The 23,052-nt window shown below is 60.4% G+C and overlaps 2 protein-coding genes across 5 annotated transcripts; both read right to left on the bottom strand.

Annotated features, from left to right (window-relative positions):
• Positions 1-2,180: 2,180 nt before the first annotated feature.
• On the bottom strand, positions 2,181-16,154 carry FBXO41 (F-box protein 41). 4 transcript variants are annotated; one of them, XM_072037919.1, is made up of 13 exons: positions 15,600-16,151; positions 12,417-13,345; positions 10,250-10,478; positions 9,860-9,939; positions 9,451-9,761; positions 9,040-9,281; positions 8,709-8,824; positions 8,330-8,482; positions 7,243-7,338; positions 6,449-6,567; positions 6,082-6,240; positions 5,684-5,799; positions 2,181-4,741 (listed from the first exon to the last, which is right to left on the bottom strand). In XM_072037919.1, exons 2-13 carry the CDS (start codon positions 13,136-13,138, stop codon positions 4,679-4,681), a joined length of 2,406 nt encoding a protein of 801 aa, XP_071894020.1. In that variant the 5' UTR covers positions 13,139-13,345; positions 15,600-16,151; the 3' UTR covers positions 2,181-4,678. The 4 variants fall into 4 exon arrangements, with proteins under 4 accessions (XP_071894020.1, XP_071894021.1, XP_038034281.2 ...); XM_072037920.1 differs by having other exon boundaries at positions 10,268-10,478; XM_038178353.2 differs by lacking the exon at positions 2,181-4,741 and adding an exon at positions 4,947-5,123 and having other exon boundaries at positions 10,268-10,478; positions 15,600-16,154.
• A 1,854-nt stretch (positions 16,155-18,008) lies between these two features.
• On the bottom strand, positions 18,009-21,089 carry EGR4 (early growth response 4). Its single transcript, XM_038178935.2, has 2 exons — positions 20,135-21,089; positions 18,009-19,836 (listed from the first exon to the last, which is right to left on the bottom strand). The coding sequence occupies exons 1-2, from the start codon at positions 20,271-20,273 to the stop codon at positions 18,503-18,505; spliced, it is 1,473 nt and encodes a 490-aa protein (XP_038034863.2). The 5' UTR covers positions 20,274-21,089; the 3' UTR covers positions 18,009-18,502.
• Positions 21,090-23,052: the final 1,963 nt, after the last annotated feature.

The following is a 23,052-nucleotide window of genomic DNA, read 5'->3' as shown; positions in this document are numbered from 1 at the left end:
ACATCCTCTGCCCTGGGTTTTGGGTAGCCCCAGGGTGAGCAAAAACCCCACCTCGCTCTCCAGAGTCTTTATTCAACACCGGGTCATAAAATAGTTCTTCACACACTTGTTTTTTTTCTTTCTTTTTTATAATTCTTTAAATACACATTGTTTACACTCGGCAAAGTTTCAAAGCAACAACATCAAAGTGCGTCTACAGGTGATAGTACCAACCAAAGTGCTAAAACCAGGGGGGACCCCGGAGCCGCCCCCCCCCTTCCTCCGGCACCTCCAGCCTCGGGGACCCAGTTTAGCATCGGGGGGCGACGGGGCAGGGGGGGAAAAGGGGACGTTTGGTTCTCCAGACACTGGCACATCGCTGCGAGAGACTAAAATAGAACTAGATTTATCGAGAGTGTTTAAAAAAATAACTGAGGAGGCAAACTCGATACCTTTTGGGAAGAGGGGAGGGGGTCACTGTACAGAGCGCCTCGGGCATCCCTTGGGGCCAAGCTTCTTCTGGAGCAGGCACCAAGAGAAGCGCTGTAGGGCAACGATTGCGATGGGGGACGTGTGTCTGTCCCTCGGGGAGCCCGTCTGTCTGTCCGTCCGTCCGTCCGCTGATTATCTCAAAGCAAATGTGCGCTGACCCCACAGCCATCCCGCCCGCCCCCCAACCATTGCACCCGCTTGGCCCCGGCCCCAGCCCGGATCCTGCCCCCTCGGGGCTGGGTCCTGAGGCTGGCTCAGAAAATCCCGTTTGATTTTCCTGCTTTTTTAATTTTTTCCCCTCTCCTTGCTGCTGTGCAGCACCGAGGGGTTTGCAGCAGCTTTTCCTCCCGCTGGTAGGGCCGAGCATCGCCCCGCTCACCCTACACCACGCTTTGGTTGCAACAAACCATTTCCAGCTGCTGAAATCACCCTGCTCCCCGCTTTTTTATTTGATTATTATTATTATTTTTTAAAGCATGTTGTCATTTGGCACCAATTCCCAAACGCTTTTGCTCCACCCGAACCTGCAGGTTTTCAACCCAAAACGAGAGGCTGGAGCCATGCACCAGCGCCCAACAGGGGCTGGCTTCGTTGTGGCTCCTCTTAGAGCCGAGGGAAACCTCTCGTTGTGTGCTCTGAGAAGAGCCTAAGAGCCTTTATCAACATTTTTCACATATTTTGCTTGTTTTTTGTTCTTTTGAACCTAATTCAGAGCCTTTTGGCTGTGTAAGACCTGGCCGTGCCCGTGCCTTGGGCGGCAGCCGGGGCTGTGACCCCGTGGGGACATTTGGGATATTTTTCCCTTGCCATCCGCCCCGCTTGCTGGATAAATCGAAATCCTCCTTGGATGGAGCCAACACGGGGCCTTTCTCCTCTCCTGGAGAAAAAAAAACAACGGACGAGGGAGGGAGGCAGAAAAAAACGTGGATTTGGGGTGAGTTTGGCCCCCGAGCTGGCTTTTGCTGGTGTTATTCCTCTTGATGCCCCTGCCCGGCACCGAGGTTCAAGAGAAGGGGAACGCCGCTAATGTTGGCCATGGGACAACTTTGGGCAAGCTCGCTAGAAAAGGAAGAAATCCCCCAAAATGGGTCCTGTGGGAAGCCACCACAACCCCAAAAGAAAGCTGCTTGCCCCTGGGGCCCCCTGGCTTGGGCTGGGGATTGTCATCACAGAGCCCCAGTGGGGCTTCTCTAGGGTCTGGTATGGGGTTGAGCTCACGCTACAGCAGTCCCTTCCCTGCCGGCACCCTAAAAGCGCTGCGTGGTTTCGGGGTGCTCCCGGGGGATTTGGGATTTTTGGTCTCCATCGTTTCCAGAGGGATTGGGGCTGAAGCTCCACAACTGAGCACCCATGGGGGGGGAAGAGGGTGGGCGATGGGGGCTGCGGGGCACCCGGTGGCACCGTGCCCGTGGGACTGGGAGCCAGCAGGGAAACCATCACCAAGACACCGTTAATGAGCTCGTTGCCATTAACAACCCAGCAATTAGGAGCCCCCGGGAGGGCTGGGGAGATGCAAGGCTCTTTTACCACCAAGCCCACATCACCCCGTGGCAGACGCCTTCATCCCTGGCTGAGGAAGAGGAGGAGGAGGAAGGGATGTGTCCAAGCCCAGGCATTGAGAAAAATAGAGGAAAAAAAAAAACCCTCACGTTCCATCTTCAGAGCCTTGAACCCGCTCAAGGCCTCGTGTCCTCACGGGATTTTGTTAAAAAAAAAAAGGGGCTTTGCCAAGCCAGAAATTGGACTTTTGGGGAGTGCCCCGAGGGGAGGCGGCTGGTTTGGTGTGGTCTCGGTGACGCACCGAAGCACCGATTTGGGGAACAGGGACGTCACACAAAGCCAAACCACCCAATGATGCCCCACAGCACCATGTCCACAAGCCAAAATGTGCACCGGCAACACCAGCAGCCACTCGGGCGGGCACCGAAGGTTTCTCCAAGTCCTCCACATCTCCCCAGCCTCTCCCCGACCCCATCCCCGCAGCCTCCAGGAGCCAGCAGGGACCAGCAGCACATCGGGGCAGCCACCTTCAGCCTTGGGCCACGACTCTCCGACACGATAGTCTTTAAGCATAGAGTGTATAAACATGCTGAATATATAATTTTCCTTTAAAATCTCTTTTTTTTTTCCTTCTTTTTTTTTTTTTTTAATAGAAATAAATACTTACTTTGTTTCTTTGAAGGGAATTTCACAAGTCTCTGCGCCGTTTCCCATGGAGACGTCCCCACCAGGGCCACCACGCTCGTGGGATGGTGACAACAGCGGCACACGGGGCCGGGGGCTGTGGCTTTGCTGGGTGTTTTTTTTTTAATTTTTTTTTGCTGGTGGGGGCACCCCTTGCTCCTTGTGCCCCCGTTTCTGCGTGTCCCAGCCTCTCCGGGGTGGAGGTAACCCGTGGTGGGAGCTTGTCCCCAGGATGTGGTTTCTCGCAGGCAATTTTTGGGGATCCCGTGCTCAGTGCGCACGAGGAGTCAGAGGGTCACGGGGGGGGTCAGAGGTGCTTCACGTCGGGGGTTACGGCCAAAAAAATAGGCACGCGACCCTACCCTGCTTCGGAGGAGAGAGCGGAGATGGGATGAGGAGGGGACGAAATGGTCTTCTGGGGTCGGAGAGCCAGGAGCTGCCTCCACCCTGCCATCGGCCTTGGCGATTTGGGCGCTTTCCATTGGGGTCCCCGTGGGTTTCCAGTGTGGTCGGAGCTCCAGGCTGAGGTCAGTGGTGTGGGTGGGGAAGGAGGTACTGGGATGGGCCTGCGGTCTCCTCCATCCCAAGGGGATGCTCGGTGGCAGCCCAGCACCCTGGTAGGGCTGGAGGAAGGGGAGATGCTTGGGAAGAGCCGGCTCCTCTCAGCCCCGCATGCACCATGGGTGGCCCCATTGGCCAACAGGCACCAAAACCTTCAACGGTGGCCCAGAAGAAGACAAATCCTTCCCAAATCTGCTCTTCCCAGTTGGCTCCTCTTGGCATAAGGCGTGGGGTCCAAGCACACCTGGTTGGGGCCGTGGATAAGGGCACTGGGTCCCTGCTGCGGGCAGTGCTGTGATGGGGGTCCCCTGGGGTCTTCTCTTAGGGCTGAGGATGGAGATGCCTGACCCCGATGGAAGCCTTTCAAGAACCTTCTCCTTTGGAAAAAAGAAGGGGGTTTGGGGACTGATGCCATTGCAGGAAGGAGAGAGCCAGAAGAACAAAAGCAGAGCTAGAAAAGAAGCGGTGGACGGAGATGGGGGCTCTACCAGGGCAGCTGTGCTGGTGCTTCCTCCAGCTGCTTTGGGTTTGGGGTTGATTTGGCCTGGGTTTCTCCTTCGGGCTGCTGGGGACGGTGAGGAGAGGACAGATTTGGGTGTCCCGTGCCAGTCCCTCTCTCCACACAGGACAACTGGCTCCAGAAGGAGCTCGGGTGGGTGGTCAGCGCTGGTGGGGATGGGAGCACGCCCCGTGTTTCCTGGTGGGCGAGGACATCGGGGCTGGTTTATTGCCTTGGCGGGGAGGGCTGGGTGCAGGGGGGACGAGGCTGGAGGCCTCCGGACGAGCAGCCTTCTCCTGGTGTCCTCCAGACGCGGTTATGCTGTGCTTGTGCTGTCGTGGCTGCTGGTTTCTGGGCAGCGTTGACCCAACTTTGGGTTTTCTGTCACAGAAATGCGATGAAAGCGAGCAGAGGACGGTCCCAGCCCTCCTCATCCACCAGCCCACGAAGGGGACGGGACGGTCGGGGGGTGACCCACAGGGCCCGGCGCTCTGTGAAGGGCCTACGGGGGTGGTGGCCTGAGCCATCCTCAGCTCCCACACCAAGAAACGGCCGAAATAAAACCAAAACCAAAATAAATAACCCCCCCTCAAAAAAAAAAAAAAAAGAGAGTTCAAAAGAAAAAGACATTCCCCAAACAAGGATCCTTGGCGATGAGCAGCCGCGGGGTTCGAAGCCGTCTTCCCTCCGGGGAAGCAGCACGGGCCTGCCCCTTTGGGCAGCTGAAAAATTCCCCTAAGTAGCACCTTCTGGCCCGCCACACGGCCGTGGAGCCGGCCCCGGGGCGAGCACAGGCTGCTCACTAAGGCCTGGAGAGTTTTGGGTTTTATTATTATTATTATTTTTTGTGCATGTGGCCGGCGTCTCCGGGCTCCAGGAGTGCGGCGGGCTTGGGTTCGGTTGTGCGGGGCCTCAGGCTCCGCCAGGAGGGTGAGGGAATGTGCTTGGTGGGTCCCTGAAGGTCTAGCAGCCTCCTTCCACCTTGATGTGTAAGATCTTGGAGAAGCCGGGTCTTTTCCTCAGGGCCTGGAGGAGGAGCAGGGAGCGGGGTTGGGGTGGGATGTGGTAGGCCCCGCCGCCCCTAAAGGGCCAGTGAGGGAAAAAGGGGAGAAGATCTCGTGTCCTACCCATGGGAAGGGGTCTGCCCTGGTGCCACCCCACCACCCGCACCCAGTGGGGATTTGGGTCCCTTGTGGGACTGCCTCAACGCCCCTGAAGCCAGCTCTGGGGTTGGGTTCTGCTTGGTTTAAGGCACCTTTTCCAGGGGGCAGCGATACTTGGGGGCAGGTGACATCAACACGGAGCCATTTGCGTGGTGGTGGGCAAGGAGGGAACCTCCAAAACTCCTCTCAAGGTGTCCCCGAGCCCAGGGGTGGATGTGGGTCTGGGTCTCTGCCCCCTGGTGCTCCTGTGCCAGGGATAAGCAGTGCAGGAGCCATAAGAGACGTGTGTGCTGGTGGGCCTCCATCCCCACCTCCTGCCCTGCATCCCACAGGTGTTTCACCTTGTGCCCAGCCCTCTGCAGGATGAAGGCAACCAGAGGACGAAGAGAAGTGGAAGAACCTCTCTTTTTCCTCTTTTTTTTTCCCTTGGGCATGGGTGGAAACGTCTGCTTTGGAGACCTTGCCCAGACCCATGATGGCCCAGACCCTGCCGAGCATCACAAACCAACTTCTGCAGCACCGTGTAACTGGAATTACCCCTATTTCTCCCTTTATGGGTGTATTTTAAGTGATTTTACAGAGATAGGAACTTAAGTTGTGCTGGGGAGGAATTAACAGCCCTTTCCTGTCCTCGAGGGACAAACCTCAGAGCAGCAGAAGGATTAAGGTGGTGGGAAGGAACTGCAGCATGCAAGATCTTGTTTTAGCCTTTGGGACTTGGGTCCGAACCAGAGTAAATCTTCAGGATGTCCCCCAGAGAGCCAAAATGTTCTCCACTGGGTGACCCGGGACCATCACCCCTTACCTGGAGCTTGTTCACCATTTCTTCAAACATCTTCTTGGCCTCAGGGCTGTGGGGCTCCTTGAAGTAGTCCACGATGCCCACCTGCACCACAATGGACTTCAGGTTCCGGCACACACCTGGGGGCAGAGACACCCCATAACTGGTGGGAACAGCCTCCCTACGGCTGGGATTGACCCTACAACCCATCCTGTGCCCCTCACGGCTTCAATATTTGGGGAAACCTCATCCTGATGACGGAGGAGACCCACTCTTGGTGACCAAGCCCTCCACAGGGAGGATGGTGGTCTACAAGAGGTCCCAGCACCTTGTGGTGTCAGTGGCATGTTCCTACTGGTGGGACTTGGATTTGTGGTGGCATTTTGGTCAGCAGATGATGTTATGCCCCAGTGACTACTCACTGTTGAAGTGCAGCAGGGCTTTTGGGGTGACCGGTGTGGAGGTCAGCACCAACATCTCCAACCCCTTCAGCCCCTCGCGACACATCTCAGCTGCCACCTCCTGGTTGATCTCCGCCACGTGGTCCAGCTCCAGGACCTGCAGCCTCATGCAATTTCGGGCTAAAAGGACAAAGGACAAAAGGTCAGCAGCCCCAGGAAGGGATGGGGACAGCCAACACCACCGGGATGGTGGGAGCAAGGAGAAGCAGCATCCACCCATGGTCCTCGGGGGTCCGTGGGGTGGATTCATGCCATGAGATCACCCAAGGGTACACCATGACTTTGGCCATGGTCCTTCTCCTTGTCCCCTGGGAGGAGAAGCACCTACCTAAGGAGGCCAGTCCCTGGACACCACAGCCTGCCCCTCCAATGCCCAGCGCCCGCAGGTGCGGCCAGCACCGGCCGATCATCTGAAGGCAGCGGTTGCTGAAACGCGTTGGCTGCTGGCTGGGGAGAAGAAGAAGAAGAAAGAAAGAAGAGCTGGGGAGGGCTGGCAGAAAAGCTCACCTCCCACCACGAGCGTCCCTGAGAGTGGCGTGGCCATGCTGGCAGGAGGTGACCTCAGGGCAGGTGTCTCCATCGGAGCAGCTACCCTGGGCTGAGCAGGAACCAGGAGATCCTACAAGCAGGACAGTTCAGGAGCCTGAACAGTTCAGGAACCAGGAGTTCCTACAACCAGGGCAGAGGCAGGAACATGCACTCAGCGGAGTCCCTCTGCCCCAGATCCTTCCCCTCCGGAGGTCCGAGCTCTGTTGCCTGCAGCGATCGAACTAGCAGCAGGTGGAGAAGCCTACGTGCCACTTGAGGTGTTCCCCAGGGAAGAAATAAGTCATCAGGGATAAATGTCATGTTCAGTGCCATAAGTCATGTTCAGTGTCACCAGCAGAGCTATCACAGACCCCATTTGGGGTCTGGCAGTCTCCCCAGAGGAACTCCTGGTTGGCAGAGAGGTTCCCACACCCAGTATCTCCCTTTTTTTTTGCAGCCAGGGATGGGGCTGAGCTCCTGGTCCTACAAGATCCAGCTCCCAGGGATCCCACAAGCAAACGTGGACCTGAGACCTGACTTCTTTCCAGCCCCCTTGCTCAGCCTGGCTCCTTCCAGCCTCAGCAGGACCCTTACCAGGGGTGCAGAGGTGCGACCTGGAGGGAGATGATGTCCCTGCAGCCTGCTCCGAGGGCCCAGATGACTTCATGACCCACGGGGTCCGTAGAGCTCCTGGAATGACACAGGGGACATGGAGGTGAGGCTGGTGGTGGAAGGCGAGGTTGAAGGCTGAAGTCAGTTGAGGCCACCAGCTCGTGCTGAGGTCTCCAGCCACGTCCCTGCACTCATCCCTGCTGAGGGCTGAGGCTTCCTAACTCCAAATGACCTACTTGGAAACTTCAGGCGAGCCTAAAAATAAGCGAGGGGGTGTTATCGCGACCGTTTCACACATCTGCACCGAAGGTGTCTGCCGAGAGCCCCCTGGGCGTGCGCTGGGTTAATTGGGCATGAGTCAGAGTCACAGGTTGGCGATGCGCCCTCGAAGGGCTGCTGGCCGAGTCCTCGCAGTGTGGGGTCCCCACAGCAGCCAAGAACTTGGTACATACAACTTGTGGGGTGCCCCGGGCACACTTGCCCAACCCAGAAGTCTCTCCAACCTATGTGGGATGAGGAGACCCGGTGCCTGAAGGTGATGTGGGGTGCTGAGCCTGAATGGTTGCTTGGAAGGTGCAGTGGAGCAAAAAGATCCTCCCTAAGTGGATAGAAAAACTAAATCCTGCCTCCACAGGAGGCAGAGCCTCCTCGGGAGGTGGCCAAGGTGCAGGAGCAGCCCCTGAGCTCCTCCAGGACCCGGGCACGGTCCTGGGCTTCGTGTCCTTACCCGTGGATATTCACGGTGGGTTTTGGTGATTCCCTAGCACACCAGTCCTTGTATCCAGGACGGGGGGACCCTGAAGGCTCTGCTCCCAACTGGAAGCCCTCAGCAGGCAGTGACAGGCAGGCAAACCCCACCGGGACCCTGTTTTGGTGCCCCTTTCCTCCTTTGCCCTTCTCTTCCAGCTGGAAACGGGCCAGCAAGGGAAACGCCAACTTGGGAACACGCCAGAAGAGGATGAAGCTTGCAAGAAGAGCTTGAATTGCTCCTTAGGGACACAGGGGATGCTGATGGGCATCAGAGGGGTCCCGGCACATCCCAAAGATGTTCCCATAGAGCTCCCCTTACCTGTAGGTGACGGCCTGCAGGGCCCGGCAGTAGCAGCTGGCCAGCCAGAGCGAGCGGTCGGTCAGCACGTTGGGGCAGTGCGAGATGCGGAGGATGAGCAGGTTGCTGCCTGTGGCCTTCAGCAGGGACTCCAGCCCCGCTTCCAGGCAGCCCCTGCGGGGAACGGAGGCAGGATCAGGCACGGGGAACCCTGCTCACGCTCCCTGCAACCACCCCCGGTGGGTTAGATCCCCTTGGGGTTGGATGCCGGGTCCCAAAACCCACGGCAGGAGCCAGGGAGTGATGAAAGACCATGAGTGGAAACAGGTCATCGGTGCTCGTGGAGCATCACCATCCCTGGAGGGGTGCTGGGGGGTGCCCGGTGCCGCGGGGAACTCACCGTGTGCTCTTCATGTAGTCCTCCTTGCTCTCCTTCTTCCCCCGCTGGCGTGGCTTGAGGTTTTGGAGGGTGAGGGAGTGCATCTGGGTGCACCACTGGGACAGCATGGCCAGGAACTGGGGGACAGGGGTGGCTGTCACTGGGGGTGGGTACTTTGAGTGATGTCCCGTGCCACCCAGCCTTGGCTATATGGGGCAGGTCTGTGCACACCCCACCGCACACACGCACACACACAAAATCCTTTTTTTCATGCACAAACATAGCCAGAATGATGTGAAAATGCACGTGCAGGAGCGAATGCGTGTGTGTGCCCTCACCCCTGTCCCCGTACCTTGGAGGAGACCCTGGCGTTCTCCAGCAGCACCCGCGTCCACACGGCCGGGTGCCGGGCCACGAATTTCCAGTCCTTGCACACCTCGGCCGCCCGCAGCAGGGTCTTGGTGTCCAGGTAGGTGAAGATGCAGAAGAGCGCTGCCCTCATCTTGAGGATCTCGGGGCTGATCACCTCGCTGGAGTGCCCGGGGCTGCCCCTCTCCAGCCGGCCCCCCTTGCACATAGCCCCCTCGGACCTGGCTGTGGGACGCGTGCCGTCAGTGCCACCAGCAAGCCGGGGAAGGGATGCTCCTTTCGGAGACGGGGGAGAGGAAAGAGGCCACCCAAAACCTCCACGCACCACGGTGGTGGCATCCCCGTCCCCCACCTCGCTCCCTCCCCATCCTCGAGCCCCCCAGCGCGGTCTCACCAGTCAGCCTGCAGCTGCCGGGGTGCCGGGACGCGGCGATGCCGGGCACCTCCGGGTCCCAACCCTCAGCCTCCGACTCGGTGGTGCGGGACCCTACATCGGAGACGTCCCCCTCCTCGCCCTCGGTGCTGTTGCGGTAGGGCCGGCGGTGCCAATTTTGGATGGCTTGGCGCCGCAGCCCCGAGCCCCGGCCGCCGTCCCGCGCCGCGTAGGGGTGCCCGTCGGCGGTGTCGTCGGTGGGGCACGGCTCTGCGCTGTCGCTGTCGTAGCAGCCCGAGCTCTGCGACACCGCTTTCGCCCTGCTCGAGGCCCTGGGGGGATGGAGGTGTCCAACCTCAGGCCCTGCCACAGGAATCTCCTTCCTGTGGGTGCCTCCCATCCCGTTAAAATCCCAAATGGGCGCACTCACCCGGTGCTGGAGGAGGAGCGCTGGTTGGGGATGGCGTAGGGGCCGTGCACGGCTGGTCCCGGCCCTGGGTGCCGCTCTCTCTGTGGGGAGAGGGGACGTGAGGAGCCAACGTGGAGAAACCCTTCAGATGTGGTGAATGCAGGTAGACATCCCCCTCACCACAAATATTTTGGGTCACGCCCACACGGGATGCAGAATTACACCCCCAGCATCATCCCCGCACTTCACCCACCCGCGTGGCACCCGGACACCAACCAAGACCCTTTGGGAACCCCACCGCCGGGGTCACCCACATCCCAAAAGGGTGTCCCCGCGTCCCCACTCAACCCTTTTGCAGCCACCCGAGAAACCACGCGAGCTCTCATTCCCAAATATGTGGGGTGCCCGTGCCTGTGCCCGTGCCGGTACCGGTCGGCCGATGGCCTTGGCGCCCGGCGTGCCGCAGCGACCCAGGCTGCCGTTTGGGGTGGTGCCGCAGCTGCTGCTGATGATCTGGAGCTGCTTCTCGGCGCGGTCCGCCCGGTCCAGCAGCTCCTCGATGAAGTGCTGGAGGCGCACCTTGGCGTTGGCCTCGCGGGCGGCCGTCTCCTTCAGGAACTGGTCGATCTGCAGCACCTCCCTGCGCGGAGGGGGGACAGGAGGAGGTGGCAGCTGGGCAGGGATGCTTGTGCGCATCCCCAGTCCATCATCAGCCTCGTTTTGGGGGTCTCCCAGCACGGATGGTTCCACATTTGGGATCAATGGGGATGCAGGATGGATGCAGCCACCTATTTTTGGTGGGGACGGTGTCTCCAGCACCTTTTTTGGAAGGCACCCTCGCTGCCAGGACTGGGGTCAGGCCCCCGGGCATGGCAGAGCAGAGGGAGGAGGATGATGATGCTGTAGGATTACGGAGGGGCAGATTTAAAGGAATGAACCCAAGGACAGCCTGAACACTTAAACCCCACTCAGCTCCATATCCCATATCACCTTCAGCTCCTTCATTAATGTATTAATTAACAGTTCAGAGCCTTGAGCTTCTGGATGCGCCCCGGCAAGGGGTTTGCTGTGCTGAGGCACTGCGATGTTGTCCCCGACACGCAGCGTGCACGGTGACCTGCTCTCACCCCACACAAGCGTGAACCCAGGCACTCACACCACTGCTGACTTCATCCGATTCCCCAAAAATGCGTGTGGATACGCACAGGCACGCTCAGCCTTCACAGCCCCACGAGCACGTGTGTCCCATAAAAACGTGCATGGGGCATGCAACCCTGCAAACGCGCCCGTCCCACGACCGCACGCTTGCACAGCCAGGCACTCACACCCCACGCCCACCCACAGGAGCATCACACCCACGTGCAGAGCCGCTCTTACGTGCCAAAGCACCATGGAAACGCAAAAAAAAAAAAAGAAAAAAAGAAAAAAAGAAAAAGCAGCCTGGTACACACACACACACAGCGTGCACACCCGTGAGCACGCTCACCCAGACACACCCAGCTGCGTGCACACCGATCGCTCCCCGAAATCCCCCCCAAAAAATGCACAGATGATGGCGCACACACGGATACACACTCAGAAAACCACCCTCACACTGACAGATGCACAACCACAGCTCTGTGCACACCCAGCCTTGCACACCCGGCTGCACGCATGCCCTGGAGCGCAAAGGGGAAGGAGAGGGAGGAGGAGGCAGCCCACAGCCATGCCATTCATGCTGTCGGTTATTACTGCCCTTTAATTACCAACTAATCACCCCCAAACCTGCCATTTGCAGGGGGAGCTCACCGGCAATAATTTGGGAAGGCTCCCGGCGAGGGATCCCTGAGATTTGGAAGGCAAATGGGGCGCTGGCACACGGCCGGCGGCGTAAGGGGATGCTGATGGTTATCTCCTGCCTCTCTCATTCCCGTGGACCGAGTGGAAAAACTCCCCTGGCAAAGCCAACGGAGCCGAGGTGCCAAAAGCCTCCCCGTGCCCATGGCTGCAGGGAACAAACGTCACCGGCCACGGCTCTTGGGTGTCACCAGGCACAGGGGCTGGGTGCAGGTTAGCCTCCAACCTCCACACCTTGTGGCTGATGAAGCCTGACTGGAAATATTAATTTAAGCTGGGAGGGGCGTGGAGAATCATAAAAATGGCAACACATTATTATTATTATTATTTTTTTTGCTATGAATTCCTTTTTTTCCCCTGCTTTTCACAGTGAGCCCCAGCCTGCTGCCAGCTCATGGTCTGTCCCTGGAGGAGTTGGGGGATTTATGGGGATGGTGGATGGGTAGGAGGGCTTCTCTAGGGAGATTTGGATCCACCAGCACCCTGTTCCTCAGCCTGATGGCCACGTGCATCCCCAGCTTGGCCATGCCATGGGGCACTGGGGGCTCTGGGGTGGTCTGATGTGACGTGACAGCCTGGTCACGGACACGGAGGAGCTCAAGTCTAAGTGGGATAAGAAGCAAACCATGATGAGTGATGATGCCAAGGGGCTTGCGCAAAAGGGTTTGGTGACAGCGTTGGGCTCATCCCCGGGGCTGATGTCCCCCCACCCCACCGCAAGGAGGAGGAACAAAGGACTCACTGCTGCTTGCGGGTGAGCTCCTGCTCCTTCTGCACAAGGTCCTGCTTGAGGGACGCCAGCATCTCCACGCTGACGTCCACCTGGCGGGACAGCTCGGACGCCCGGTCCTCCAGCTCCTGCTTCTCGCGGCTGAGCCGCAGGCTCTCCTGCTTGGCTTTCTCCAGCTCCGAGCTCTTGCGGTCCAGCTCCACCTGGAGCCGGCCGACCTGCGAGGCGATCTTCTGCTCCACCTCCTCCGTCAGCTTCTCCAGCCGCTTGTCCACCTCCAGCTTCTCAAAGGCGCGGATTTTCAGCCGGGCCAACCCTTCCTCGTAGGCAGCGTCCATCGCGGCCGGCGGCGTGGGGGCCGGCGCCACGGCTTTGCCCCGGGTGAAGATCTCGGTCAGGGGGATTTCGATCTCGTGGACATAGCGGGGAGAGGGGGAGGAGGACGGGGCCGGCTCCAGCTCCTCGGCGGGGACGAGGTCGCAGGAGAAGCGCTGCTCCTTGCCTTGGAAGGAGGTGCTCTCAAAATAGTCCCGCCGGGCGGCCGGCGTCAGCAGCGCCCCGTCGGCGGCCAGGGGGAAGACGGCGGCATCGCAGATGCTGTTGGTCTTGGAGAGGACGTAGAGGGTCTCATAGGTGTGGTTGTACTCCAGGTGAGCCCGCAGCGAGGAGAGGCTGCGGAAACGCTTGTGCTCCCCGCACCGCGGACACCGGTAGGGAAGGTCCAGCGAGGCCATCCCTCAGCTACGCGCCCCGACGCAGGGGAACCGTGCGGCCCCGCTCATGGCGCGGGGCAGACGGATGGGAGGCGCGTAGGATGGGTCGGGGAAGCCCGGATGGTGGGGCCACAACTCCGCTGGGACATGGTGGGATGGGAGCCCTGGGGTGGGAGAAGGGGTCCGGCAAGTCCTGGGGGGGGCGTCAGCATCGGGTAGTGCTGGGTGCTGGAAGAGAGAGGGGGGTTAGTGACACGGGGATGGCCAGGCCCCAAAAAGTCCTTCCCTGGTCCTTCTTCTTGGCACAACCTTTGGGAAGACCCACAAGCCTTGAGGAAGTGATCAACCTCCTCTTGGGAAAGGTCTGAAAGCCTTGGGAAGGTCCACAGCCCTTGGGAAGGTCCACAAAAATTGGGAAGATCCACAACTGTTGTTGGGAAGATCCACAACCCTTGGGAAGATCCACAACCCTTGGGAGGATCTACAACCCTTGGGAGGCTCCACAGACCTTGGGAAAGATCCACCACACTTGGGAAGATCCACACCCCTTGGGAAGACCTACAACCCTTGGGAAGATCCACAACTCTTGTTGGGAAGATCCATGACCCTTGGGGTGGTCCACAACAATTTGGGAGGTGCACAGTCCTTAGGGAGGCTCCCAGCCATAGGGAAGGTGGACAACCCATTGGGAATTTCTGTCCATCATCCCTGGGCTTGCTGTAGAGGGATGTCCTGTGTGCCTTCCTGCACAACCACCATGCAAGGGGCCCCTGTGGTGCCAGGGGTCTCCAGCCCAAGCACCACGTCCCCAAGCACCACGTCCAAACCTTCCTTGAACACCCCCAGGGACGGGGACACCACCACCTCCCTGCCACCCCATCCCTACACCCGACCACCCTATCTGAGAAGAAGGTGTGTGGGGTCACCTCGTGGCTCCACACACCTCAGGATCCTGCTCCCCATGAGTTTTTTTTGACCCCAGGGCTGTGGGACCCCCAAATAAAGGACAAGCTGGCTTCCTCACGCCGTGTTTCCATGGGGACCTGTTTTATCCCCTGCTCACAAACCCTACAAGGTATCGGGGGAAACAAAACCCTTGGGGAACGGGGCAGGCCAGAGGAAACCGCGCCGTTTCCCGCGCAGGGCCGGGAGCACCCAGCTATCTCCTCCTCCTCTCTCGAGGAATTTGGTTTAATTATTTTAGGTTGGCTCCGTGCATCCAGCCGCTGGCCGGGCACGGGATTCCAGCTTGAAAAAAAAACAAAAAACAAAAAACAAAAAAAAAAAAAACAACCACGTTTCTGCCCCAAAAGAGACGCCGTGGCTGTTCCCCTCCCCAGAGCACCGAGGGCACCCATGGGTGGGAGCAGCCTTGGCTCACCCCTCTGCAAGAGGGCAATGCCCTGCACCCTAAAACCCCTCTGAGCCCTTTTGCACCCCAAAACCATGGACCTTCAAGAGGTCTAAATCACCGCTGAACCCTCCTCCTCTGCCCAGGAGGCTCAGAGCCACCAATATCCCCCGGGGCTCAATGCACACCTCAAAATCCTTTTTTTTAGGGAAAAATTAGTAAGGGAAAAAAAATCCATGCAGAGAATACTAATAAAAAAAGAACACAGATGTGCTGGGTGGATTTACGGGGCTGCCTGGCTCCTCCCGAAGCCGTCTGCTGGCCGGGTTTGTATTTTGGGGTAGTTACAAAACGCATCCATCCTCTCCCCTTCGCCCCTCCTGGCTCAGCTCCGGCAGCACAAAGCAGGGCCGGGAGCTCTGGGTTTCCATCGGGTGCTGGAGGGGGGATGATAAAGCGCTTTTCTGCTGTAGGGCCGTAGGGCCACGGCATCGTGCTGCTGATATTTCGGGCCTGGATCCCTGCCCGCATCTCTTGGGGTCCCCGATTTGGGATTTTCCAGCCCTAAGCCAGGGCAGGATGCGACCCAGGCGGGTGCGATGCCCACAGCGCCTCGCCCCTCGTCCTGGGTAAAGCCCTAGCTCCGAAAAATCCTCTCCTGGCTCCTTCCCTTCAATGGGGACCAGGATTTAGGGTTTGATGCCACCCTACAAGCCCGCAGCATCCCGAGCCCGGCAGCGCTCGTGGCCACCAGGAGATTGCAGCAGCAGCAGCAAAACCCATCCCTGGGCTGCTACCTCCGATCCATCATGGATCCTTTCTTCGCATTGTTTGGCTTTTTTTTAATAAAAAAAAATAAAAATAAAAATTCCCCCCCCCCAGTAAAATAAAATCAAATAAAATTAAATAAAATACAGAATTTTCATCAGGCTCCAGGGGGGGGCGGTGGGGAAGGAGGGTGCCGGTCCCCATCCTTCCCCAGCTGGGGCTGCAGTGACAGCACGGGGGGGTGCAGGGCAGCCGGGCCCCCCCGGATCAGGGCACAGCGGGTCCCTCTTTGCCCCCCCATGGCATCAGCTTTGTCCCCAAAACCGGCGGCAGCCCCCCCCCAGCCATCAGCATCCCTCCTACCTGCTCCTCGCTCCTGCGGCCAGGGCAGCATCTCCGCCGCTTCCCCGTCCCCACCGAGCCTCCGGGGGGGAGCAGAGGAAGGGAAGGGGGGGGGCTCCGAGAGCTCCCACCCGCCCCGGTGCACAAAGGAGGAGGCTTCAGGGCTTGGTCGGGGAGGTGGGAGGAGAGCTGAGGGTTCCCGGCCCCTCGGGCAGCAGCCGGCTCCCTGCGGCCGGCAGCTCCATGGAGAGCCCTGGGGAAGGGCAGAAGGGAAGGGGGAGGGCTGCGGGAGGAGGGGGAGGCCGGAGGGAGGAGGAGGAAGAGGAGGTGGGTAGAGGCTGAAGGCCCCCGCCGGGGTGGGGAGAGGGGATGCTGGGCACCCCCGGGGCGCTGCGGGGCTCAGGGGGGGCTGCGCATGGCGAAGGATGGAAGGAGGGAGGGGAGGGATGGAGGGAGGGATGGAGGGAGAGGGAAGGAGGGGAGGGCGAGAGCTGGCAGCCTCCTCCTCCTCCTCTTCCTCCTCCTCCTCCTCCTGCTTTGCAGCCTGAGCCCGGACCGCTCCTCGCTGCCGCTTTCCTCCCGCACAGCTCCCTCTGCCTGTCTCCCCACGAAGCTCCTCCGGGCCTTGCCGCTGCCGTGCGGCCTCATCCTGCGCCCCCCCTGCCTGCCATTCCCCTCCTGTGCCCCCCAAAGCCATGCCCTTACCCCTGGCAGGTTCTGCTTGGCATCACCCCGGAGCATCCCCTCCAGGCGTGGGCACCCGCACGGCTCCTTCCCCACCCGGTCCTGGTCCTGGTCTGGTCCCCGAGCTCCAGGGCTTGGTCCCTGGTTTGGTTCTGATCCAGAAATCTGAGAACCTTGGCACGGTGCTGAGCCAGGTTCCCAAACACCACGGGGTGATCCCCAGCTCTGAGCGCCCTGGCTAGGTCCTTGGCTTCATCCTGACCCAGTCCCCAAACACTCCGGTCCAGTCCCCAGGTGGTCCCTGAGCACCTCAGCTTGGTCATGATCCGGTCCCCAAATATCTCATCGTGGCCCCCAGTGGGGTCCTGATGTGTCCCCTGAGCACCTCAGCTCGGTCCCGATCCCATCCCCAAGCACCCCCGCGTGGTTACTGGTGCTGGAGCCACCCAGCACCAAAATATTTCACCCTCTCTGGTGGGGACGTGGCTTTGGATGCAGGTGGAGATGGCAGCGTGGGACCAGGGTGCTGCCAGCTGGGGGGGACAAGTGGCCGTCCCCATCCCCGGGCAGCCCTGGGGTTTGGGGTGCTCCGGCTGGAGCTCTGCCCTCGCAGAGCTTTTGGGGCCAGCATCAACAACAGATGCACTTTGGGGTTAATCAAGGCCTCGCGTATCTTGCATAGTGTGGAAGGTTCTTGTTATTTTCTTCCCGAAGAAAAATGCATTTTTTTCCTGGTGCCCAGGGCCCTCCGCACCCCACGGGGCTCGCAGGTTCGATGGCAGCAGAGGAGAAGGGTGGGATTCCTCCCCGCAGGTTTTGGTGTGAATTTGGGGGAGATTGGGGGTGCTGAGCGTTGTTAAAGCAAAACTGGCAGCTGGGGGGACGTGGTGTGTGTGTCCCCATGGTGTGGCACCGCTGTTGGTGCCATCAGAGCTCTGATCCTACGGCGAAAACACTCTCAGGGCCAGGTCTGGGGGGGATATTTAGGAACTCCCCCTCCTCCAGGTTTCCCTCTGGCCCCTTCCAGCAGGACTGGCCCCATCCCAGCCCCAGAGGCAGCCCCGGGGGGCCCCCATCCCCATCCCTCCCCATCTCCCCCCCGTGGTGTAGGGCTGCACGTTCTCCTCCCCAGGGTGTTTTGGGGACAGATCCCTGCTTTTCTGGCCTGGGAGAGGGCAGGAAAACAACCTCAAGCCCTGAGCTCCAAAGAGTTTTTTTTGCTGGGCTGCGTTTTTCCCGGTTTCTCCTGGGATTTCTCTTTCTTCCCCCTTTGCCCAAGCCTCTCTGGGGCCAAGGGGACATTTCCACCGACACCCCCACGATGTCCATGCCTCCTTCCCTTCATCCCACCCCAGCCACGGGGACCTGGCGGGCTGGGGACCTGAGGCTGAGCTGGCTCCGGGGCTCCAAGTAGGACAAATCCCTCCAGGAGCAGGATTTGGCCGCTGCCCAGGGCCGCCCAGCATCCGTGGCCCCGGCACTCCTTGCAAAACGAGCCCAGAGCCACCGTCCTCTTTTCGGGGGCCTTTTTCCCGTTCCATTTGGGGACAGGACCCTTCTCCCGGGACGAGCTGCCCGCCTTGGGGTAAGGGATGAAGCCCACAGGCTCCCCCGCTGATGGATTTTCCCTCCCTGGCTAATTATTTGGGCACCTTTTGGCAGCTAAAGGTGAAAACGCAGCAGAAATTCCCGCTGCCGCTGGGCGCCGCGCGGTTTCGGCAGGCAGAGAGCGAGCTCGGCGAGGCCTCAGGTTCAGAACAAACCTTTAATTAGAAAAAATAGACACGCTTCTCTAATATCCCCTAATACAAAGAGGAAAAAATTCGTCATAACAACCACATCAACCTTTCCAAAGGGACCCCTGCCGCGACCGGCAGGCGGTGGCCGCGTCCCGTCCCCGGGGGGGGGAGAGGTGCTCGTTTACACCATTTACTCCACGCCAGGAGTAAATCACGACCCGGGTGCTGCAAAAGCACCCCAAAACTGGGCTGTCCGTGGGTTTAGGACGTCTGAGTGGCGATTCCTTTCTGTACACCTTTTGGCACGGGTGCAGAGCGTGGCCCAACACCTCCTCGGCCCTCTCCTTGCGCCGCTCTCCTCCTGGCACAGCCGGGCACGGGCTCGCCGTCCTCTCCGGGGGCCACCCCAAGGTGTTCCCAGCCCAGCTCTTCCCCCGGATGCTCAGGGGTAGGGTCCCCATTTTGGGAAAACGCCGCCTCGCAGCGCTCAACGCGGGGGCTTCACAGCGTCCCGAAGGAGAGCCCCACCGAGAAGAAACCCAAGCCTTTGAGCTTCTCCTCCGTCCTCGCTTTCTGCTTCAGGTGGACTTTGCTGTGCCGCTTCTTCTCGTCGCTGCGGGCGAAGCGGCGGCCGCAGGTGTCGCAGGAGAAGGGCTTCTCGCCCGTGTGGGTGCGGATGTGGGTGGTGAGGTGGTCGCTGCGGCTGAAATTCCTCAGGCAGATGCGGCACTGGAAGGGTTTGTGGCCCGTGTGGATGCGCAGGTGCCGGTTGAGCTCGTCGGAGCGGGCGAAGCTCCGCACGCAGTTCTCCACCGGGCAGGCGAAGGCTTTCTCGTGGGGTTTGGGGCAGAAGCATTTGGAAGAGCACTTGGTGCGCCGAGGCTTCTTTTTGGGCTCGGCTAAGGCCGGCGGGGCGGCGGGCAGCAGCGAGGGGATGGAGGCCGGGGCCGGGTGGCCCAAAAAGTCCGCGGGAGGGACGGAGGGCGAGGGGTGGGGGTGGAGGAGCTCGCCGGAGCTCAGCAGAGCCGGCAGGACTTCGGGCTGAGCCAAGGAGGAGTCGAAATCCGGCAGGAGCTGGGGGGCGAGGTTGTGGAGCTTGGGGTCGCCGAAGTCGCCACCGCGGGCTGGGAAGTTTTCGGGCTCGCAGCCGAATCCCAAAGCGGCTCCGGGGAAGCAGCCGGGGTCCTCGGCGAGGCTGCTGAGCTCCGACTGGCAGCTGACGGCGAGCACGTTTTCCATCTTGGAGCCCAGCGGGTGGAACATGGCCTGGCCGCTCTCCCCAGCCGGGAAGGTCTCGGGGGAATGGTAGCCAGCGGGCAAGTAGGTTTGGGGTTGGGCCACGGGCTCCCACTGGGCGCAGGAGGCTTTGAACTTGTCCAGGGACGGTGAGCTGGGGGGCAGCTTGATGTCCTGCTTGGTGTCCAGGAGCTTGGGCTCGAAGAAGCACTGCGAGGGGCTCCCCAAAGAGGGCTGGGGCTGCAGGGGGTGCGTGGCCTCGGTGGCGGGGAAGGTGCCGTAGCCCTGCTCGCCGAATGGGGCCGGCACGGGGCCGCTGATATCGGGCTGGCAGCCGGCGTAGAGCTCCAGCTGGTTTGGGGACACCTCGGGGCAGGGGTAGAGAGCGTCCGGGTGCCTTTGGTGACCCTCGGAGGGGGCGAAGGGGGAGATGCCCAGGATCCCCGACATCAGGTTGAAGAGGGATTCCTGGTCCTGGGGGTGCTCCGGCACCGCCTTGATGAAGAAGCTGCCGGTGTAGCTGAGCGAGGGGGAGGGCTGGCTGCCCGGGGGGGGATAATCCGCAGCCCCTCCGCTCACCGGGGCGCCCAGCAGCTCACCTGGGGGGACGCAGAGGAGGGGACGGTTGTTAGAGGGATGGCAGGAGGCTGGGATGGGCAGGGGGGAGATGCGGGGGGACAGCGGGGTGCTGGAGCTGCGTCACCGCGTGGTCCCCATCCCTGTACCCCCCCCCTGCACGGCAGGACCCCCATCAACCCCCCCCCCCCTTGGGCACTGCTGGACCCCCAACCAGGGATTTGGGGGGCAGAAGAGGGAACGATGCCCAGCTTCTGGGTGGAGATATCACCCCAGAGGGGGTCCCGCATCCCTGCCCAGCTCCCCCCCCCTTGCCCTTACCTCCGAGGAATTCGGCCTCCGCCAGAAGTTGCTGCTCGGGCTGCCCCAAACCCTGCAGCTCCCCGGCTTTCATCTCGCAGCTCTCCTCATATTTGGAGTACAGCGGGTCCGAGCAGGAGAAATCCATCACGTTGAGCATCTCCCTGGGAGGCACGGTCGGAGGAAAGCAGCCGGGGGATGCTCGGGGATGGGGGGGAAGCTTGGGCCGAGCCCGAGGATGCTCCGGGGGATGCTCAGGGTGGTCCCAAAGATGCTTGGGGCGATCCAAGGGATGCTCGGGGTGATCCAGGGGATGCTCAGGATGATTCGGAGGATGCTGCGGGGTGATCCGGGGGATGATGCAGGGTACCCGGAGTGATGCAGAGGATGCTCAGGACGATCCAGGGGATGATTTTGGTGATCCGGGGGATGCTGAGGGGTACCCGGAGTGGTGCGAGGGGTGAGCGGGGGGGTCCAGGGGATGCCTGGGGTGATCCAGGGGATGCTTGGGGTGATCCAGGGGATGCTCGGGGGGATCCAGGGGATGCTCGGGGTGGTCCAGGGGATGCTCAGGGGGATCCAAGGGATGCTTGAGGGGATCCAGGGGATGCTGTGGGGTACCCGGATTTTTGCCAAGGATGCTCGGGCGATCCAGAGGATGCTCGGGGGGATCCGGGGGATGCTCGGGGTACCTCGGGGGGTACCCGGGGTGCCGGGGGCGGTGTGTTCGGGGGGGGCTTCGAGCTGGGGCAGCCGTGCCCGGGAGTCTTGGGGCGGCAGGGGCGGTGGGAGCAGCGCAGCCCGTGCGGACTCCCGGCTCGCCCTCCCCGCCGCCCCCTTTATAGCTGCCGCGGGGCCGCTCCGACCCTTCCGCCGCAGCCATTTCTGGAGTCCCCAGCGAGGCTGCCGTGACGTAAATGCCCAAATATGGACTCAGGATGTAGGCTAGGGAGCCCCAATAAGGAAATCTCTCCCGTGACGCTGCTGCCCCCTCCCTCCCCCCCCCCCCCCACCCCTCCCTCCGCCTTTTCTCCAGATTATTTTTTTTATTTTTTATTTTTTTCTTTTTTTTTTTCTTCCTCCTTCTCTCCATTTATTTATTTTTTTTCCCCCTAATAATCGCGATATTTTTACCAAATCGCTGCAGGTGCCACCCGGGGATTTGGGGAGGAGGGGGCGCACGGCATGGCCGCATCGGTGTGGGCCCAAATTTCGGCTGTGCGCGCCTGTCTGCGCCCGCATTTTATTTGTGCGTGCCTGTTTGTGTGTCTGCATTTATGATTTATGCCCGGACTCTCTCCGTGTGCGTGCACATCCCCCCCATATCCCACCCGCACCCCCCCTGCACCTTTCTCACCACCACACCCGTGCGCACACATGTGCAAAATCACACACACATGTGCAAAAACACACACACACATCCACACATCCCTCGCCTCCCTCCGGGCTCAGGTCACCATCCCCAAGGCCAGGGGGGGATGCTCAGGATCCGGCTCTCCCCCAGCCCTCGGGCTCTGGCTCCCCTCCCAACGTGGGCTGCTGTTCTTCCAGATTTACATCTCCCCAGGCTCTGATTCGCCTTCTGCTATTTTTTCCCCGTGAATGCCTTTTGTTGCTCTTGTTCCTTCTAGAAGCGTGAAAGGTGCCGGGCTCGCGATTCCCTCACCTCCCCCTTCCCCCCCTTTTCCTTTTCTCCTTCCCATTTTTTGCTGGCATCCTGCGTTTGGAGCAGATCCTGGCTGCGCCGGCTTCTCCTGCCATGGGGGCGAGCTGCCAAAACGAGAAGGCAAACGCTGCGGCCAGCTCCCTCACCGCGTCCCCGTCCTCCTGGTTCTTGGCTCCCGGCCACCCCAATAAAATCAGCGTGGATTTGGGCTGGGAGAGGGCAGATCCACACCGCAACCCCCCCCTCCGGCGCATCCAAAGGGGACGTTGTGAGGATGGAAATTGGTGGGAGCAGCGATTCGGGAGGCTCCTTCCACTGCTGCCTCGGTGCCCTGAGCATGCTGAAGCATCCACTGAAGGGATTGTGGAGGCTGCTGCTTGTCCTGCTTTGATTTTGGAGGTTTCCAAATTTCCAAGGGTGACTTTGATCCGGAGCCGAGCCCGGCAGAGCGGCGATGCTTTGGGCAGCCGGCATCGAGCACGGGCAGTTTGGCCACGAAGGGGAACTTTTTCTCCAAGCAATTCAGATTCCACCACAAAACACGTGTGGGACAATAATTACAGGTGGTTTTGGAGCTAACCCACCACTTCTGGGCAGAATGAAGCCGGTGAGGAGGTCGACGTGGTCCATGAGCATCACCTACAGCACCCGTGGCACCAAGCGGGGCCCCGGCAAGGGCGCAGAGCTATTCCTGGCTGGGGCCGTGACTCAGTGCCTCACCTCGGGCAGAGCACTTCCAGATGTGTCTAGCAGTGCTTCCCCACGCTGGCTGCTCTGTAAAATGCGCTGAGATCTCTGGAGAAAAGGTGCAAAGAGGCGTTCAGCCGGGCTGGTGATTCAGGGAGTGTCAGGGGACGAGCTGCGAGGTTCAGGCTGGAAACAAGAGAGGGGATGGAGAGAGGGGCAGGACGTTGTCACTGGTGGAAATGGTGAGCAGGACATGGTTATTCATTGTTTTTTGGCTCCTGGGAGCTGGGGGAGTCCAGTGCCATGGCCACAACGCAGGTTTGGGGCAGGCCAAAGGCAAGGCTTCGCCCTGCAGGGCTCGGTGAAACCGAAACTCGCAGCTTCAGGATGTCACGGAGACCAGAGCGATAAATGGGTTCAAACAGTCTGCCTGTGGCTGCCGGGCACAACCACAGCCTCCTGTGCAGGAGATGAGCTGCCTGCTGGTGGGACCCAACCCGGGGATGGAATTCGGGGTCCTTGCTGTCCTCCTTCTCCTGCCCTGGGTGTCTCTCCGGGGATGTGTCGGTCACCCCAGGTCCCTTTT

This window comes from Anas platyrhynchos, chromosome 4, assembly GCF_047663525.1.
Source record: "Anas platyrhynchos isolate ZD024472 breed Pekin duck chromosome 4, IASCAAS_PekinDuck_T2T, whole genome shotgun sequence".
Lineage (NCBI taxonomy): Eukaryota > Metazoa > Chordata > Aves > Anseriformes > Anatidae > Anas > Anas platyrhynchos.
Note: the sequence above shows the minus strand (reverse complement) of the source record. Positions and strands in the feature narration are given on the sequence as shown.

What these genes read in the sequence shown, in the direction of transcription:
- FBXO41 (XM_038178352.2), bottom strand. Translation starts at nt 13,138, where the DNA reads ATGGCCTCGCTGGACCTTCCCTACCGGTGTCCGCGGTGCGGGGAGCAC. An exon ending in CGGTACCGGCACGGGCACAG is followed by an intron (nt 9,940 to 10,249) that starts GCACGGGCACCC and finishes CTCTCCCCACAG; the next exon opens with AGAGAGCGGCACCCAGGGCC. An exon ending in CCAGGGACTGGCCTCCTTAG is followed by an intron (nt 6,241 to 6,448) that starts GTAGGTGCTTCT and finishes TTGTCCTTTTAG; the next exon opens with CCCGAAATTGCATGAGGCTG.
- EGR4 (XM_038178935.2), bottom strand. Translation starts at nt 20,273, where the DNA reads ATGCTCAACGTGATGGATTTCTCCTGCTCGGACCCGCTGTACTCCAAA. An exon ending in GGAGGCCGAATTCCTCGGAG is followed by an intron (nt 19,837 to 20,134) that starts GTAAGGGCAAGG and finishes GCGTCCCCCCAG; the next exon opens with GTGAGCTGCTGGGCGCCCCG.